Genomic DNA, 19,709 nt, shown 5'->3' on the forward strand with positions numbered 1-19,709 from the left:
AAAGCCTCCTTTTTGCCTTATAATGTATAAATCTTTGAGACAGAGAAGAAGTCTGGTCTGGGTTCTGAATAGCAGGAAAGAGTCCAGGAAATGGCATAATGAGGTAGATAGCTGAATTATTATGAAGATCACTGTTGGATAAGATCACTGTTGGATAAGATACAGAGACAGCTGAGGAACAGAACTCAAACCCAGCCCTGAGGCACATCAATGTAGAGAAGCAACAAAGCAAAACAACAGTAGAAGTGCAATAAGAAGAAAATCTGCCTAAATACATGTGGAGCTACACACATAACAATCTTAAATTTCTGTAATCCACAAAAAATCCTACTGCTGTCTTATGCAGAGCATGTGCAAGGTCAGTCTTCCTGATGTTTAGTAACACCAGTCAATTGTAAGTCAAATGAAAACCTGTTATGCTGTAATAACATCTCATTTATAGAGTATTCTACATAGGATTTCTTTTTTTAAAGTTAAGCATACTTTACCACACAGTGTATACTAATACCGGGATTTGTGACATATAAACCACCACTGATTCCTTACCTTTTAAAGCTTCATTGATGTAATTCTGTATATAATATACTCTGAGCTTATCATGCACCATATTCTGGCCATCGTCAATTCCATTAGCCAGAACATAAGTTGGGACATTGCCATACTTTGATTTAACCCACTTCAGCAATTTACGCAGTCCCCAGGGCACTACTGCAGCTCTGCTAGGGGAGTGCAGCCATGTGATGTCATTGATCATTTGAGCTTCAAGATAGTGGTCATATTTTACTGCATCTTCTTTCTCCCAGCCCACAAGAGTAGTAGTGTAGTGACTCAAAGCAAAAAAATCAAACGAGCCCTTGATTAACTTCTTTTCATCTTCTGAGAAATAAGGCAAGTGGAAATTATACAAGTCAACACCGTTTCTTCGGTGAAGCCATGCTCTCATCACCTGTGGGTATTCACCATTCCCAAAGATGGGCTCTGCAAGCCAGCCAATGTCAAACTCTAAAATTCTGTCAGCAACTTCTTGGTCATTCCTGGAAAAGGGACAAGCTGGTTCTACCCAGTCGGCTTGCAGAGCTATAGATATTTTGCCTTTCTGAGATCTCCTGAATTCTTTGTCATAAAGATGCCATGCTTTCGCATGGGCTTTCAAGAGGTTGTGCCCTGCGGTGTATGTCAAGTTTTTCACAGGCGGTTCATTCATTGTGATCCAAAATTTGACATGGTCCCCAAGGCTTGTAAAGCAGAATCTGGCATACTCAACAAAAGCCTGAATGGTTTCTGCATTTTCCCAAGCTCCATATTTGGCAAGGGAAACTGGAAGCTCTTGATTCTCAGCCATGGGTTGCCATAAAGCAACAACAGGAGTTATGTTAACTCTGAGAAGTTCAGTAGCAAAACACTGATAATAATGTACAAGTGTGTGGTTGATTAGCGAAAGGTTACCTAAAGGAAGGATTAAAGACCATTTCAGTGAAAAATGGAAGTGTGTGACATGCATTTCTTGCAGAAGAGAGGTCTGGAGCCTGATAGCAGCAAAGTCAACACAGTGACGCTTGCGTTTCGAGGTGAAAACTCCATCCAGTTTAATAAGCTTCTTTGTCTGGTGAACATCCCATACATAAACATTAGAGTCAAGAAACTGGGAGGGTGTCGTGTCTACCTAGGTAGAATAAGAAACATACCAGATTCAAGCTGTTTGTTCGAGGTAGGTGGGTACTTCATAACTATCAGGCACAATGTAGCTAAATATCTGAAGTCAAAACATTGCATTTAGCGCCTCTGGCATCTCTGATAGCATCAGGCTCATGTGAATGAATTAACTTTTTGTTAACATGTGACATCAGAAAAGTACCAAATCTACATATAATTTTCATTCTATTTCTGAACAAGCTCATCCTGATTGTCACCATGTTTTTATCTTCTCCAGATTGCTCCGGTCTGTATGGGCAAAAAGGGATTGCTGAGGGATAAGGCACTAAGCCTGTGACAGATCTCCAGAGAAGGAGAGCTTCAGCAAAGACTACAGTAATTTTTAAAATGTTTTTCTTTCAAGATTAAGGGGGGCCTACAGAGAGCCTGTCTGTTGTAAATCACCCAGTAGATTCAGTTTCAAGACCACTCCCTGAATGCAGTAAAAGAAATAATGAATGCAACATCATTTCTGTGTTCTTTTCCTGACTATGATGAAAGATGAGTAATGCTCTGCACTTGATTTTTAGCACAAATTCAGTTAACAAGCAAAATTTTTCCGTCTTGCTAAAGACATCCTTTTTTATTTAACTCATACTAAACTCATTTCCAAGTTATTTCAGCAGGCTGTTATGTCTGAATAATTTGTTTTCAGGCGTCCAAGTAAACCCACTATGTGTCACTCCAACAATAAATGCATTTCCCGTGAGTCCTCAGGGCTTCATGTCAGAATTGCCTGTAGGACACACTGACACAATAGAAGATGAGCTTTTCAGGGTCCCACAAATTGTACTTTCACTTTTTAATGAATATCACAAACAGAATAAGGACTAGAAAATGAAAAAGTGAACTAGTTAATATAACGCACAGTGTAAAATCTCCTAATTCATACTCTAGATTAACTCTTACAGGAAAGATCCAAACTACAAGATACTGGTACCACAGACGTTTATTTGCCCCTTTTTCCTTCCCCCATCCTTTGGTGCACAGTTTCCCCCTGAGTTCAGATTTCCTTGTCCTGCCCTCTGTTTGAAAAGCAGGTGTCAGCCTACAACCAATGTTCAACTTGTAGCTGAGGCTTTGCAGACTGTATAAAGAAGCTGCTGAAAATCAGTTGCTATTTTCTCCGGAGAGGTCAGTACTGTGCTTATAGAAGAAAGTAATAAAAACCAGCCTGTCTGAGGGAAATTGCTTTTCTGGAGAATTGTCCCTTGTAGATTACTAAAGCATGCATTGCCACTAATACTGTGGGAATGCTGTCAAAAGAGTTTTTCCACTGTGATGCATCTACAAATCACACTACCTAAGCCTTACAGCACAAAATGTTTGAATGGCCTTTTGAAATGAAAATATTCAGCTCTGAAGTTTTTGGGGATGGGAGGGATTTTTTTAACTGTCTTAGGCTGACTGACTCCACTCCACACTAACAACTTTATAGTTGTTATTGATCCCAAAGGCAGCAATTCCATTTCCAATCCCTAATCTGTCTGGGAGCTGCAAGGATAATGACTGCTGAATTTTCTTGGAAATCAGTGTACCAGGTAAGGAGGCTGAAGTATTTTTCAAGAGAACAACGTCAGATCTCACTTTCAGAGTGAGAAGAAACAAACAAGCCCCCTGTACTCTAGCCTTAAGAAAGATTCTGTCTTTGTGGAAAATCTAAATTAAAAATTCTGTTCTTGGATCAAGCCTCTGTGTTGAATTTAACTACACCTCTTTACTGTGGCTAGAGAAGTCCTGCAAGCCAAAACAGCATCTGAGAATTACAGAGCCAAACTGTTAAATAGACTACAACTAAGCTACTACTTTTATTCCTACTATGAAGTCTTCAAATTTGAATATTCTCCCAAAGTATTGGATTTAGTTGAAATAAAGAGTGACAGCTATGAACTGGATCCATAATCTAGCTAGGTGCTATCCAGGGGCACTGCAGGCCTCTGTCAGACACAGTACTACACAAAATGACAAAGAAGGAATACAGAAATTTCATCTAAATCTAATATTGTTTACTTTTTTAATATATATATATAAAATCACTCTAACAATGGTACCAGGATATATATGCATAAGATGTAGAAGCATGCCACTGGAGTTTATAAGAGCTTTCAGGACATTTCCTAAAACATATATTATCACAGCAGACAAATACATTACCATTAAAATTATGGACATGAAAAAGCAGTAATATTTCCTATTTCATAGACTTTAGATGCACTTTAGAAGATCTAATCAACTTTCATTTGAACAGGACTGACTTCTAGTAACTGATCACATAACACACCCAGGGAAGATGAACATCAGACCCCTTTCAATTTCCGCATGTTTTTCAATCTGACTGGATCTCATTGGTCACACACAGAAAGTCTAGTAAAGACTGAATTACACAGCGTTTGGCACAAAAAGCCTTGTACCATCTCCTTGCAGCACTGTGGTAATAATGTATCAGCAAAGACACTCTATCCAGCAAATTTATCAATATGATGCACTGATCTGACTGGGCAGCATGTTGGCTTTATCATCAGACTCACCTGAATGTAGTTGTCAACAATTCCCCAAGCAAAGCCACAGGGAAAAATATCTTCTATGGGCTGGTTTTCAGGCAAAGGTGGGAAGCCATTTTTTTCTATCAGCTTTTGATAGAACAAGACAGAAGACTTGGGCATCAACTTCTTGTCATGGCTTTGAAAATCAACATAAAACAAACCACGCCGAATGCTGTATCCCCTGTGCCATTCAAAGCCGTCCAGGAGAGACCAGACCGTGTAGCCAAACACATTGACTCCGTCGTAGCGGATGGCTGAGGAAAGAACAAAACCAAACTTATCACAGCACTCATTTTTCCCCTGTAGATTACACTGTATCAGCAATGTTTGCCGTGTTCAGCTGTAAGAACAATGCAATAGGTCAGATAAGTATCTCAGGGCCTGCCTCAAAGCCTGTTCAGGGAAGATTCTCAACTGCATTCAGGGAGCTGCCAGGTCATAGGTGCACTGTACAAAGCAGCCGAGGTACCTGGCTTGGCTTTAAACAAGCTAGATTTAGAAAGAGAAGCAGTGCAGCAGTGGTTTGAGCAGTGCTGCTAATTAGGCGTGCCAAACCTCAGCCTCAGAGCAGAGCACGCTACACTTGAACCAATTGCAGCAACTGAGCCAGAACTGCACTGCACTTTGCTACACACACCTTAGCTCACCACGGGGTAGTCAAAGTGCCATTAATGCAGCACTACCCTGTATGCAAACAGAAGTTACACTCTTTTTCCTTCCCTCTCCCACTACCAATATATATTGAGAAAACCCTGACAATACTTCTGGTGTGTTGGTGAATATTTATTAGCACAGATTTTAAGTAGAAGTGATAATGCAGAGAGACCCTTTTTATTTGGTAATTCTGTCTCTTTACATCTTTTATGGCACAGTATTTTCCAGCTTAAATATTTAAGGGTTTCTAAAAATATGTGTCTGTTCTAGGTCAACTATTTGACTTTCAAGAATCACTACACATATTGAAAGTTAGTATCAGGGTCTACTGGCATTTGTTAGTATAGCCAACATTACAGTTTTAAGATTCAAATGATACTTGCTTTTAGTTGTATTAAACACTAAGATTCAGCAAAATCCAAAATGCCTGAGCAAAGCTCAGCTTCAGGAAAGCACAAAGGAGTGTGCTTGTTTTAATTACATAATTAGATCCACCCTAATTCAGCAATGCATTTAAATGCAATCTTAAATGTTCTTTTGAACCCCTGTTTGGCTCTGTAGCCAGCAGAGTTTATTACTCACCATCTTCTGTCAACCCAAACTGGGTACTGGCTGAACATATTTGCCAGCCTAGTAACACTGACAGAGTTATTTCAGGCAACTAGAATATCAAGATCCTCATTTCCTGGTTTTTATTAATGTACCTCATCACAATCAGTTATGAAGGACCACATGGATTCTTGATTGTAACCCTGTTTGAATCAATTAAATGAACTGCAGTTAAATGAGCAATGAGTTTGGCCCAGCCTCTATTGCAGGTCGTGAGAAAATGTCTAAGGAAACGGAATATTTCTCCTCCTAAAGGCATCATTCTTTTATGTTTGGAAGATGCCAATATTTTTCTAACCTCCGCATGCATCCATGATGACATCTGACATACCAGCAGAGTAAAAGCCAATACAGGTCCACTTTGTGAACCAGTCTCAGTGAGCATTTCTCTTTGAACAGCATCTCACCCCTTCTGTAAGTCATCACGCAGCACCCCCACACTTCCTGAGCTCCTCATAAAAATTCTCCTCAAAGTTTTCTTTAAAATTGTATTACCTTTAAGTGTCACCTATGAAGAAAGCAACTTGAAAAATTTTTGGAAGTTCAACAAGTCTGGAAGTCTCCAAACTAGTATCTCACACAGGAAAAAAAACCACACCCACAATGAAAATTATTGTCTTTTTTTTTTTCTTTTTCCTTTTTCTCTCTCCACCCTTTTTTATGTCTGTGATGTGCAACACAGGCTGACTGAAACCTAGACTGTCCTTGCTTCTGAAACCACTTCTGAGCAGCCTTGCCCATAGTACCTACTGGAAGTAGCTCCTGATCTGAGCCATGCCCTACAACACACCAAGAAGTGTTCCACTAAGCAGGCCCATACTCATCAAATACAGATCCGTAAAACTCTCTGTTCAGCTGCTGTCCAACCCCAAGGCATGAAGGTGAGGTGCGTGAAGCCCTCAGCCCCTGTTTCCATTCAGAAGGTGCCCAGGGATCTATGTTTTGCCTTTGGACATGCTCAAGAACAGCTGTCTCAACCTGTCAGGGGCCTGGCTGTTACCATTCTCCTTGAGACTCTTCGAATTCAGGCTTGTTAACTCCCCAGATAATGACCTAATCCCTTGGCTAGTCAACACAGCACAGAGGAGCTTGCATGCTCTCCTGGTCAACATGCTCCACTTTACAAGGAACAATCTAGTTATTTGTTGCACCAGAGACAGAGCAGGAAGTGAGTATCATCCTAGACTAAGTGGCTAGATACCCACGAATCTCCATCAAATTAGCAACTCTAATTAATATTTAACTATATTATATTACAGCTGTAATTACTCTATTCAACCCTAAATGATATTGGGGGGGGGGGGCACGCAATATATATATAAAAATAATTGTAAATAGTAAAAGGATTTATGGCTGTGAATCCCAAATAAAAAGACCTTTTCCCAGAACCACAGAGCTTGTCTACAGCATGCAGTGTGAGAACGGACATGAGCACTTTAACTGACATGAGGAGCACACTTTTGAGCAAATCTCCGTCATCACGCTTTGGTTCACATCACAGTGGTCTCAGGATGCATGATCCTAGTTCCTTTCAGGTGAGATTAATCCAGAAACAGTCTTCAGGAATACACACAGCGTGGACACCAGACCCTCCACGCCAACTCTTTTTACTCAACAGGCTTGGTCCTATAGGGTTGCACTTGTTAACACAGAAATAGAAATAAGCAGTTTTGTCTGAACCTGTGTCTAAATTAATTATCCTTGTTTCTAAGTAAGTGCTCCAATGTCATTTTACTGTCCCAACACTGCTGGAGTGAATCTCATGGTAAACAGCTCACGAATCTCTACATTACAGTGCCTTATTACACTGGATAGATGTGTCCTACGTCTTTGAGAGACACAAAAGGTGCCTTTGTCTTTGGTCTTTAATGTTGTCCAAGAAGACTGCTCACAGCCAGCATGATGCCTTTTGTGGATCTTCCTCAACTAAATTTCCCCAGGTAATGCATAGGAAATGTTGGTATTTGTATTGAATTTTGCACAGTTTAACAGCAGAAGATTTGATTACAATAATTTTCATCATAATGATGCCAAAGTCCCCTCTGCCAATCCAGTCTGTCTCTGCTTTTTTCTTTTTCTTTCCGTAAAAAGTTTAGCCAAGTGCTGGTATTAAGTTAATATGACAAGACTTGTCATATTAACTACTATATATTAACAACTATGTTGTTGTTGCTGTTATTATTATTATTTACTGAGTGGCACTTTAAAAGGAAAAAACTCTGTAAATTGAGACTGTTTTCAGCCAGCTGTGATTAAAAGGAACATCCATATATATATGTCCAGCAATTTATAAACTAAGCAGAAACATGGGTGACAGGAATATGACCCCTCTGTGAAGATGAGCTCTTCCTCTGAGTTCATGCAAACTAGTAATACTATACTTGCAAGTGTTAGTAACTGTTTTGCATTTCATTCTTTCCATTCCGGGTGGGAATTTAATTTATTAGCAATAATTAGGTTTCTGGAATAGCAGATGAAACAAATGTGGGAATCCTCTGCATCTTCATGAGTGCCGAGAATAAAATGAAAGCCATTTTTGCTTATCCATCCCCTGTATGAAAACACAAAGGCTATCTCATCCAAGCTAATAGCTACAATAATACTGTTTTTTAAACCAGACAGAAAACTGTAGACAAGTAAATACATTACTAAATTGTAAATTAAGAAATTAAAAGACAACGAAAGTGGAAATGGTAACCCCACAACTTACTGGTGACTACTAGGATTGAAAAAATCAGTTTTGCCACAAGAAAATGGGAAAACAGAAAATAACTCTCATACAAGGTTGCATATTTCTCTTACTCTTTGGAAAAAAAAATAGGTTAACAATTTAAATAATTTAGCTTACATAACCTCAAATATTCAGTTCTTAAACTGATGCAAAATTCAGATTTTTGTGATTGATGTCCAGAGCTGTACCCATGTAAAATCTGTGCAAGGGCAACACTGAGATGCAGGATGAAAAGGTTCCATTTTTTCATTTAAAAAGCTATTCTTTCAGCCTTCTGCTTTCTTCAGAGGAACTCCTATTGCATAGTATTTACCTTCCCACATATATAGTCTTAGGTTTTGTACATATGTTCATACATCTAAATTATAGAAAACAACTACTAATAAATAGCACAGTAAATTTCTGTAAGTCCACTGAGAGTATAGTTCATATGTGTTTTGCACTTCCTCCCACCAAAGACAGCAGAATTTTTCCCACTGACTTCAAAGACAGCAGCATCAAGCTCACCAAATGCTATCTGCAGATATTAAGGGTCTTCAAGAGCTGAAAAGAACAAACCCAGAAAAGGGATTTGGAGTCTCATTTCACAAGTGCCAAGATGAATGTTAAAGACTAAAATTAGTTTTCAGCCTGGTTCTTTAACACGTCTCTGTAGACTATTATGCATTATGAATTTGTCAAGCACATATTAATACAACCTCAGTCCTACCTTTTAAAGTTTCCATAATGAACTTTTTGAGATAGTAAATATACTTGGCATCATCTCTCTTGGTGCTACCAGAAACAAACCAGCTGTTCTCCACAATGAATATTTCGGGGTTGTTATATTCACTGCTTATCCAATAAAGGAGCTGCCTCAGGCTTATTGATTCCAACTGCTGGAATTTCATGTGGGAGTCCAAGAGCTGGAAACTCAGGGTAGCTCCAAATGAAAGAGCAAAAAAGTCTGCTGTTCCTTTGATATACTTCTTCTCAATCTCACTGAATTCAGGCAACAGAGATGAGAGGTTGCTCTTCATACTCTCTGGATAGTCACCATCAATAAATATGGGCTTAGCAAACCAGCCGAGCACAAAATCAAGGGATTTTTGACATTCTTTTATGTTCTTTTCAGTCATATGTTGAGGTTTTATCCAGTGGGAGCTGAGGGCAATGGACACTTTTCCTCTTTGAGTTGGACGAAAATGGTCATTGTAGAGATGCCAGACTTTAGCATGGGCCTGTTGAAAAGAAAGACTGTAATTATGCACCTGAAATTCCATTTTAAGTAAGTAACACAATTACTCTCAAGTACTGACTTCATGTCACATAGTAACCGCATACACATGAGCATTTGAGGGCTCAGCCTTCTTCATTCATCAGCAGTTTACAATTCCTAAACCAACTTTTCTTTAATACCATATTAATACCATGTATCAGCTCAAAATTGCTAGTCAGTGAGGGAAAACAGCATCTTGGTTTTCCATGAGATACTATTCCAGGCACTGAACAAATTTTTAGCTAGGCACCTTTATTACCTTTTATTATTGAGTTCAGACATACTTCCAGTATTTACAAAAATGAAAATGCTTATAACTAAATATGTTTGAAAGTACATTTTCATTATAGGAATATCGCTTTATCTATTGTTTCACAGATATGTAAAGAAGGAAGGTCTATTTTAAGAACTGCCTAGATCTCTCAATGCAAGACAAAAAAACACCCTTTAAATTATTCTTCTTTGCACCAAAACACACGGTATTGGAAAAACTACCAATCTGGATTTAAAAAAGTCTGGTGAAAAACAACTTACCACAGCTCCGGAAAAAATATTCCAATAATTCAATTTAATTTGTTTTATTAAAATTTGCTATTTACCTCTAGCATCAGATTTCAACCACTTGTCTTGGTATAATTTTATCTGTTACTGTGAGACCTATTCTACCAAATTTCTTTCCCATGATCTTACAGTCAGTTGAAACAGTCTCTTGATGTTCCCTTTGAAAGCTAAATACATTAAGTTCCTGGAGCCTTGCATTATATTCAGGCTTCATTTTCAAGCTCACTAACCATTCTCACTGCTCTCCTTTGATTCTCTTCCAATTTGTCATCATCTGTCTTACACTATAGAAGCAGAATTGGACATAATATGCCAGTGGTAGTCTTGCCAGCAGTAAAACCAGAGACAATTTAATACACTATTTCTGCTTATGTAGCCATAGTATTACCCTGTGAGCATATGCTCATCTCAACTACCCTATCTCTAGAGCCCTTCACCATATAAACCATACTTTTTCTTTGCACCTAGCTTATCAAAGAATTTTGACTGCTCTATGAATCAAGATCCCATCTTTTTGTCATCTACACTTTAGTAGAAATTGTAATGCCTTTTTCTAGGTCATTGATAAAATGGTAAAAAATATGAGATCTATTCATTAGAATAAAGCCTACCTAATAACTATACCTAGTTTACATTTGTATTTGGAGACTTATCAGTTAGTATTTTTTCATATGCGCTGTGATGACATGAACCTATATTCTTGCCATACAAAGTCACAGGTGTGATGAATATATATGACAGATTATTAATCAAAATGTCACATGCGGTTCTAGCCCTTCCTGGAAGGATATAGAAAGCCTTATAATTCTACTTCATGCACTTGGTATGTTGGCAAATTTTATCATTAATTTATTGATAGATGCTGTTCACAGTTTCTTTTTCATACATTTTTACCATTCAAGCTTTGAACCACAGTGATTTCCAGTTGCCAGCATTAGTAGGAACATTATGCAATTAAGATTATTAATAATTTTTTTTTACATAGACACTGTTAATTACCCAGGAAAAAATAATGAATTCTATCATTCTACTGTTCTTGGAGAATTTTAATTCTCACTGCTGGGAGAAAAGCAATTGGAAGTGAAGGACAACTAAAGGTAAGATCAATAATCAAGGCTCAGCTCAGCAGCCCCCATATAGAAACATGCTGCCTTTGAGTCATCATGGGATATACAAAACATCTGTGCAGATCTGACACTGGCTCTAGAGGAGACTAGAACCATGCCCTTTTAGAGTGGTCACCAAAACCCAAAGAGAACAATCCTGGGTACAGTGAATCACAGTACACACTTATGTGCATTTACCTAAATCAAGCTCAGTTGCAAATTTCAATGTACATGCTCTCATTTATAACACATCAATAGTTCAAATGAATGTGATGCAGTCCTACCATCTGTGTACATTAATACAATGGTTTCTAATGCTAGTGAGAAACTAAATATAGAAATTATTCCAAAGTCTCACGTCAAAAATGAGAGCTGACCTAAGCACACTTAGTTTTCACTTCACACTAAAGCTCCATTAGGCTGATGAAAGAATAAAAGTCATTACACATCATGACAAAATGCTACGCACCCAACTCTTCAAATGTGATTTTAAAAGTACCATTGGGAACAAATGTGCCGCCATTTGCAGCTCATTGCACACCCAAATTTTCCCTCATAAAGGTGCCATATACTCTTCTCTGTTGGACCTGACTCATCTCCAGATTTCCTGCCTAAAATGTAAAGATACCACCATGCACACTCTCAAACACACAATTTCTTCTCTGTCATCTGCACTTCCAAGTATGCTGCCACCTGTAGAGCAACGACTGTGGAGGACTTGCCCCGTAACTCTCAGATGTCCCTATTCCTATCAATGGAGAGAGACCTTCCAGCATCTTCATAGCTTTGATTCTACCATGAAGAAAGGAGGAAGGGAATCCCACAGGTTATCCCCACACACAGATAAGGAGGTACTGTTTACTCCCTCTCTGCAATGAAAAGATATGAAATGTAGCAATTTGGGATTATTTCACTCAACTCTATTTTCTAAGCAAGTCATCTGCCTCTATCGAAAATGAAAAGATATGTAAGATATGCAGGGTAAGTCACTCGTTGGGAGTCCATCTCTTTCCACTAATGACAGACAAAACCTGTTATTCGGTTTAGACAAGACACAATCTACAGACAGATGAAAGCAGGCAAGAAGAAGACCACTTAAATGTCTGCCTTACGGAGTGTGCATGAAGTGGAATTGTATTATTTCCATTCAAAAAACAACTAAACATAGAAAATCGTGCATCAAAGTCCTCAGGCTCTGTGGACATAGATTAATGAAGTAGTTCAAAACCACATAGAAATAAGGCTGCAAAAAGCCAGTGACAGAGTAGAGAGTCTATGGAAATCTGGGACAGAATTAATCTGCCTAGAATTAGGTGTCTGATGCAGTCTTAGAGACTTCAGAGTATCCTGGCCTGAATTCCAGCCAGTTTCAGAAAGCTGTGAGTCTCCCATAAATGCTAAGTCACATCTCGCAGCTCTACAGGGAAAGCTGGTATATGACAGCATGTGTCGCATGATACTTCGCACCTATACCTATCTTCAGGCAAATGAATCCCACTCCTAGAGTGGCACTCATTTTGAGCTGAAGACACCTTATATTTCACTGTCCACATGTGAGCTAGATGCCCAAGCTCCCACTATAGGCAATGGAGATCTCAGTCTCCACTCAGCCGCCTGAACACAGGCATCTAGTTGCCACTCCAGAATGATGCAGGCATAGGTCACATCTGCTATTTCCATGCAGATGTCCTAAACAGCCTACGAAGTCTCACGTGGCATTACTTACACCAAGCTAACAGTATCCCCCTCCAAGTCAATCTACTCAATGGAACTGAGTGAGTGATTCCCCAGTACAGCACCGCAGCCGTACCATTGCACTCAGCTGGACCACGACCTAGGTCCCAATAACTGTATGGGTTAGTGGTAAGATTTAATGTAGGTGCCTAGACCTTTTTGAGATTCCTTACCCAAATGAGGCTGGCAGACACGATTCAGGACCCAATGGGAGACCTTGGTCTTCTGGAGAAGCAACTGGAGGACAGGCAGAATATCCTAGGGTAGCTCAAATGACACTATACAACCATCCAGATGTCTATTAGCATCCCAGATCACGTGCAGAGAAAACGAGTAGGAACCAAGCTACCATCAGCTCCTTTATGTTTATCTGAAATAATACTTCCTTATCCAAGTGACTGACTTACTGGTACCTAATTTTAGTTCACAGCTGACTATGATTAAGATCATGGCAATCCACAATTCAGTAACTTTTACTGACACACAGCACGGTGACTCCATGTCCCTGGTTTTGCAAGGTGTTGAGGGGTCTTAGTTTGCTCCTGATCAGCTCAGACAAGCATGCAGTGCTGATAGATCACTTGGCTAGAAAACCTTACTGAAAAAGGCTGGTTACAAACTGGCTCTACAAGGGTTGTGCAGTCACCCATGTGTTATGAGCAGAACTAACTGCTAAAACTTGTGTGCTGGTCTCCAGGCTGCTGAATTTGCGTAGTCTGGTCATTATTACTTGCATTCAGAGAGAAGCACATATTGTTAGATACCAAACACTTGACTGACACTTTTTGGGGGATACTACCGTATATTCTTGAACCTGCTGAGATTTGAGCAAAGCTGGTATTGGGAAAGCTGTATATTAGGATGGGTGCTCTCTGTGCTTACTAGTGTCTATTCTTCAGGAACAGATTGTCAGGAAAGCTTTTAAACAGTACTTACCCTTAAAATGCTTTCATTGCTAAGAAAATAATGAAGTTTTATACCACCCTAAAAATGAAAAAAAAGTCTCAAGATGTAGCTTGTCCTTATCTAAGCCCATTTGTATGTCTGTACTTAACTCATGTTTCAGGCTCTGACACAGTCCCATATTCAAGTTCTTCTTCCCCTGATTTTCCCACCCAATACACCTACTTGGACCACACTCTACCTATATTCAACTCATGAAACTGATATTGGTCATGTTTGATTAGCCTTAAAAAGATGCCTGTGTGAATCAGTCAGTAATGCCAAAATTGAGCCTTGATGAAGGCAGAAAAACCTCCTCAAATGCCATAGCATAGGCTAGTTCTACAAAGTCCTGCAGTAACAGCAGAAATGATTCAACACAGGCAAACAGGCTTCAGAATCTGACACAGTCATGTTCTACTCTAATGCAGGACAGACCTACCATAGTCCAAGAAACATTAGATGAAGTCAATTTACCAATACACAGGCACTTGGTTGCCTGACTACTCCTCCAAATTCCTACCCAAAATCATTAAGATCTTCCTGAGTCTGGCACTGATACATATCATTCTCCAAGTTCTCAGCACTTACGTCCATCATGATGCATGACCTTCACAAGAGCACATCAAGAATTATAATTGGGAACATCATGATTCCATAATTTGTATTTATTCCTCTAGAACAAGTTGCCTCAATTTTAAGTTGTGTGTCTTCTGAACCAATAATAATACCACTCATTTCACAAATAAACTGCACAAATACCCTGCTCTCCACACTCAGATGAACTAGCCTGTATTAACTCTCTATTTGCATGTTAATGAAACTGAATAGGAAAATGTTACTGAAAGTCATTTAGCAATACACAGAGAAGAGTTAATTGGAAAAGACATGCAAAGGCTTTTGATTACTAGAAACCAGGCCGATGTACCTCCAACAAAAAAGTCATTATTCAGTCCTACATCAAAAGCCCTTCTGAAATGGATATAGTTATTGGAATGACATGAGAAAGCCTAGTATCTGATTAGTCAGAATGTGCCTTGTACCAAGAAGGGGAAAATATAACGTGTTTTTCCCCGTATCATCAAAAGCAATATTTTAGTCAAAAGCTACAACAAAGGATGTTACATTTCATGTAATATTTCACCCCTAGATCCAAAGTCAAGTAGGTTTTACCCACAGAGTCTTTGGGCAAACATTCTCTTCCATAAACAAACTATATTCTTAATACTGAGTAACAGGTGTAAATTGCTCAGGTTTTCCTCATATTTCAAAACTTGAAGGTAATAGCTTCATGTATAAAGCACAGGACTATCCTATAGATAGTATGTTAGTCAGGTAGTAGCTTAATTTTTCCTCTGTAATTCCTTCCCAAAGATATATTTTTCTAGTTTTATTTTTTAGTCTTTTGCCACAGATGATTAATTCAATAAATATGGTATTTTTGACCAATTTCAAAAACCTGGGACCAGAATTAGGCTTGAAATTGTACATAGACTGCTAAGTGAACATTTTTCAGTCTAGAACCACTTAATGCAAAATCTGCTATAATTATAGCTTTAAGTATAGAAAACACAACTAACTACACTGTTTTGTTCCAGTTCCTTTCTCAATACTATTTAGTCACTGTCCTTCACACTGTGCTTTCATTTTAATATGATGATGCATCATGAATGTGAATGAATTTATGCCTGCCATACGTAAGGCAGGAAGCAATATGATTCCTATTTTAAGGACTGGGAACAGAGATCATGCATAGAAGAAAATTTAAACCAGGCACCTTAAGTTGTAGAGCAGTGTATTCACTCCAGAACAATGCCTCTGGTATCACACCTCTACAGAAAAGGCACCAAAGATGGCATTAAATACTTGTCTGGAGGCACAGCAGCCAGCTAAAACACAGTTTCTCCCCATCACAGGCAAAACAGAGCAGCTTTGCTACCATGAGAATAAAAATGAGAAGGTAACCTGAAAGCATGAAGCTATGCCACAGGCGTCAAGATGCATTGCAAGTACTCCAAAAATATTAGCAGAAAGAAAAAACAAACAAACAAACAAAACCCCAAAAGACAAGGAAGCAGATAAGAGTTATTTTTGCACTTTGATTTTGAATTTTATAGCAGATGAAAGTCTGGGAAGGCTTGTACTTTCACATACTGTATGCATAAGAATAAGTGAGCATTATCACAGATAGATATGCAGCAGAGAGACACAAAGTGACCGCAATGTGACAGAAGGAAACCAGAACCCCTTTGATCTCATTGTGTCAGGTGACTGCTGTAGGAAACCTCTGCTTTGAAGTACAGGAAGCCTAGATGTTATGGCACAAGCCCTGAGTTAAGCCTCTCTTCAGACTCACCCTGCCTTGAAAGGCCACTTGCCCAGCAGGTACCTTGTGGTGTGGCTGCCAGAGGGAAGGCAGCAAATCCCACCATCACCATCAGAGGCTGCGCAAACACAGGTGTACACCTTCAGGAGGACTCATCTCACCTGATTCTTGTCATCCCCTGCATCTGAGCAATTCACATGCACAGCACAGGGGAAAGCTTCTAGGCCACAATTCACCCAAGCCATTTTTAATGCTCAGGCGAGAGTGAGACAAAAAGTGCCTGTTCCCCTCCACCCAGCACACAGGCAGGCTGGCACAACCACTGCAGTCGACATCCTGTCCAAGTAAACTAAAACACCAAGAGATAAGTGGGATGGGAAAGCAGTTTGAAGTCTCCAGAGACCTAACAGTCTCTGAAAATATAAAGGTCATCTGGAAAAGAATTAAGCGGCATTTGACTTTGAGAAGCAATGGGAGACGAGATAAAAATAGCTTTATTTCTGACAACAAGTGCTTCTGAGACACTTGATGTGTTTAATTATTTTCCGTTACCTCTGACAGAAAAGATTAATTACGGAACTGCACAAAAATAGTTCAAGGAATGTTCTGACCCATGTGGATATTAAAGATGTGAGAGAATCTTAAACAGAGTACAAAAAGAAGATAAAAGTACAGAGCAGTTTGAGTGATTTAAAGCTTACAGACCATCATGCAGTACTGAAGGGAGCTAAAATAGTCCCTGATAAAAGACTAGACTGATTGGAATACGAGACACAATGCTCAGGCAGTATTTAGGGGAAGACCAAGATAGATTCATCACTATCAAAACTGTTGTGGGTGTGCTGGAGCTACATAAACATATAAAAGCTTCAGAACTGAGACTGATCTGCAAAGCCCTCTACCAGAACATCAACCTCTTGGAGGACAGGCCAGGCTCCAAGCATGCTGACACATTCAAGTACACAAAATACCAACAAAAAAGGTTCAAGGAAAAAAGGCATGGAGAACTTAGTTGTAATCCACAAAACCAACCACACAGAACTGCACAAGCTGTAGTAAACAGCACAAACCAAGACAATAACACCACTTTACAAGTATTGAGAATCATCATTTTTGATAATCAAATGTGCTGAATGAAGATGATTAAAAAATCAGCTTGACTTTGGAGGAACCCTGGATGGGAATGATGGTAATGGTGGCAACTGAACACATCATTAGCCCAAAAACCAAACGGAACATTAATGGACTCTATGTCATATTCTGGTTGGAGAGAAAGTAATGTGGTGCTAGAAACAGTAGTGAGCAAAAAAGTTATGCATACAAAACTCTCATAAAACTCATACAAAACTGATATATCAAATATATGTGTAGAATATATAAAATGTGATAAAATAACACCCAGTCAGAGCACCAAGAGTAAACACATGCTAAAAACTGGAAAAGGCAGTATTTGTTTTAGTACTGGTGAGGAGAAGGCATCCATTATATGGTTCCAAACCTTTGGTTTCATGAAGGTTTGTACAAACTGGATGGAGAGGGAAAAAAACCAGCTGAGGAAGATGTATAGGACTGCCTGCAGGAAGCTCCTGAACTGCAAAAGCAGAGCTCCAGAAGCCAGAAGCCCCAGAACTCACGACTCTACCCTGCGCTACGGCAGAAGCCAAAAGAGAAGACACCTCTCAAAAATCATAGTGAAGAGGACAACCACAGTAACATATATACTCTTTAAGCACATCAGTTTAAAAAAAAAAAAGAAAAGAAACTATTCTTGGTAAAATATATTTAAAAGGCAAATATTTTCAATACCTTTAAGGGTAAAGACTCTAGAAGAGGTGACTAATGTCAAGCATTTTTCTCTGTTTGATGCACCTGTTTTTCTTGTAGATGCACACAGGGAAGCAAAATACTCATCTGTGCATATTCATGCCCTCAACGTACCACTTGGAAATGCCTATTCTACACACTGTGGAACTATGTTTGCTAATAAAGGTGTTTCACAGGGAGAAAGAATATATTTCTGGTGGTTTAGTGGAAACATATGAAGAGAATTGCTTTGGAAAATTTCAGAGTAGTTGGCAGAAGCTAAACAAACAGAACAGGCCAACGAAATAGAAGTGTGTTAGAGAGAAAAATTTTCTTAGAGGTAGAGGTAGTGGTAAACGTAGATAAGAGTAAAGCCCATCATCAATGTATGCATCCAATGGACTAAGAAGTGACAAAAAGATTTCAGCTTGTTGGGTCTAATCTAACCAGCTAACCCACCAACTCAGCTTGGAAAGATGTGGAAGACAACCTGTAACTTGGGCTGAAAATAATAGAATATAGGACCCAGGTTACTCATTATTACTATTCCTGCATTTAAAGCATCCAGAGAAGAAGCCCAATGCTCTGGTGTTAAATATTAACCTTGAATCCTATCCTGGGCACACTGGATTGACCCAACTGAAGCATGGATCTGCTCCTGGAGATGTAGTGAAACATTTTGTATGCAATTTAACGCTGAGACTCTCCCAGGAAAAAGAAAGGAAGAAATACCATTATTACAAGAACATTAACTGACACCAGATTTGGCAAATCCATGTTTGTAGAGTTGGGAAAGACTGACAGACTGGCTGTCGGAAATTATTCCTGACGTACATCAATGGCCTGCCCTAAAAGCTCCAGAAGTTCATTCAGAGATGAATGGGTAGAGGCTTTTCCCCAGCCACAGTCCCAAAAGAAATTAGATTGCGGGAGTATTCACGCCAAAGTGTTTATAAGTCCTGACCATCAGCCACAGAAGCAGTAGAAATATCCCCAAACCACAAAGAAAAGCTTAGTGGAGCAACAAATAATTGCATGAAGATCAGGCACTTCTGATGCTCCAATCTGGGCTGACATAAAAGCAGACAGCAGGATTTACTGGGTAGTAGATTTTTGAGCAATTAATTCTGTTACACCATAAAACACACCTGTGATAGCAGAAATGCTAGAGCCTGGCAGAAAAGACTTAGCATATGCTGTCTTTGTGATCTCGTTATCAGGGCAAGGCTGGGAAGAACTTCCCCCTACATTTACAGGGCAGCAATACCACTTTAAATGTGCCTACTACGCAAGGATTTCAGTGTGCTCCAGCTTGATGCAATATTCATATCATCCAAACATGGGAAAAAATTATCAAAGGCTGATCAAATCCAGGCAATTTCATGAATAGGTGAGGTATGAACCTACGGCCAGACTCAAACAGAGCTGAAAAGTTAATTAAACAAGTGTAAGCCATAACTTTGGGAGCACAATTCCAAGTGAATTGATGAACAGGTCAAGTGGTACAGGAAAGAGAGAAGTATTGAGGAGTAGACTAATCACTCTATCAACAGCAAGCAAAATTAATAGGAAGCTCCTTGCTCTACAAGTTTGCACGAGCTCAGATCTCTTCCGAGTTTGTTTATTTTTCCCCAGGATTTTATATCCATGTTTGCAGATATGATTAAGCCTTTAACTGAGTTCTTAAAGAAGGTGCAGCAATGGTAGTGGAGATAAGACAACACCTGACCTCTTCAGCATTCAAAAAAGG

At 39.2% G+C, this 19,709-nt stretch overlaps 1 protein-coding gene across 1 annotated transcript in view; it reads right to left on the bottom strand.

The window, feature by feature from the left end:
• KL (klotho) overlaps nucleotides 1-19,709 on the bottom strand; it is a 48,856-nt gene that overhangs the window by 7,220 nt on the left and 21,927 nt on the right. The window contains exons 2-4 of the mRNA XM_030475580.1: nucleotides 8,939-9,449; nucleotides 4,221-4,489; nucleotides 547-1,663 (exon numbers count right to left, since the gene is read on the bottom strand). Coding sequence (XP_030331440.1) covers nucleotides 547-1,663; nucleotides 4,221-4,489; nucleotides 8,939-9,449 — 1,897 coding nt within the window. The remainder of the gene's footprint in view (nucleotides 1-546; nucleotides 1,664-4,220; nucleotides 4,490-8,938; nucleotides 9,450-19,709) is intronic.

Source organism: Strigops habroptila, chromosome 2 (assembly GCF_004027225.2).
Source record: "Strigops habroptila isolate Jane chromosome 2, bStrHab1.2.pri, whole genome shotgun sequence".
NCBI classification, from domain to species: Eukaryota; Metazoa; Chordata; class Aves; order Psittaciformes; family Psittacidae; genus Strigops; species Strigops habroptila.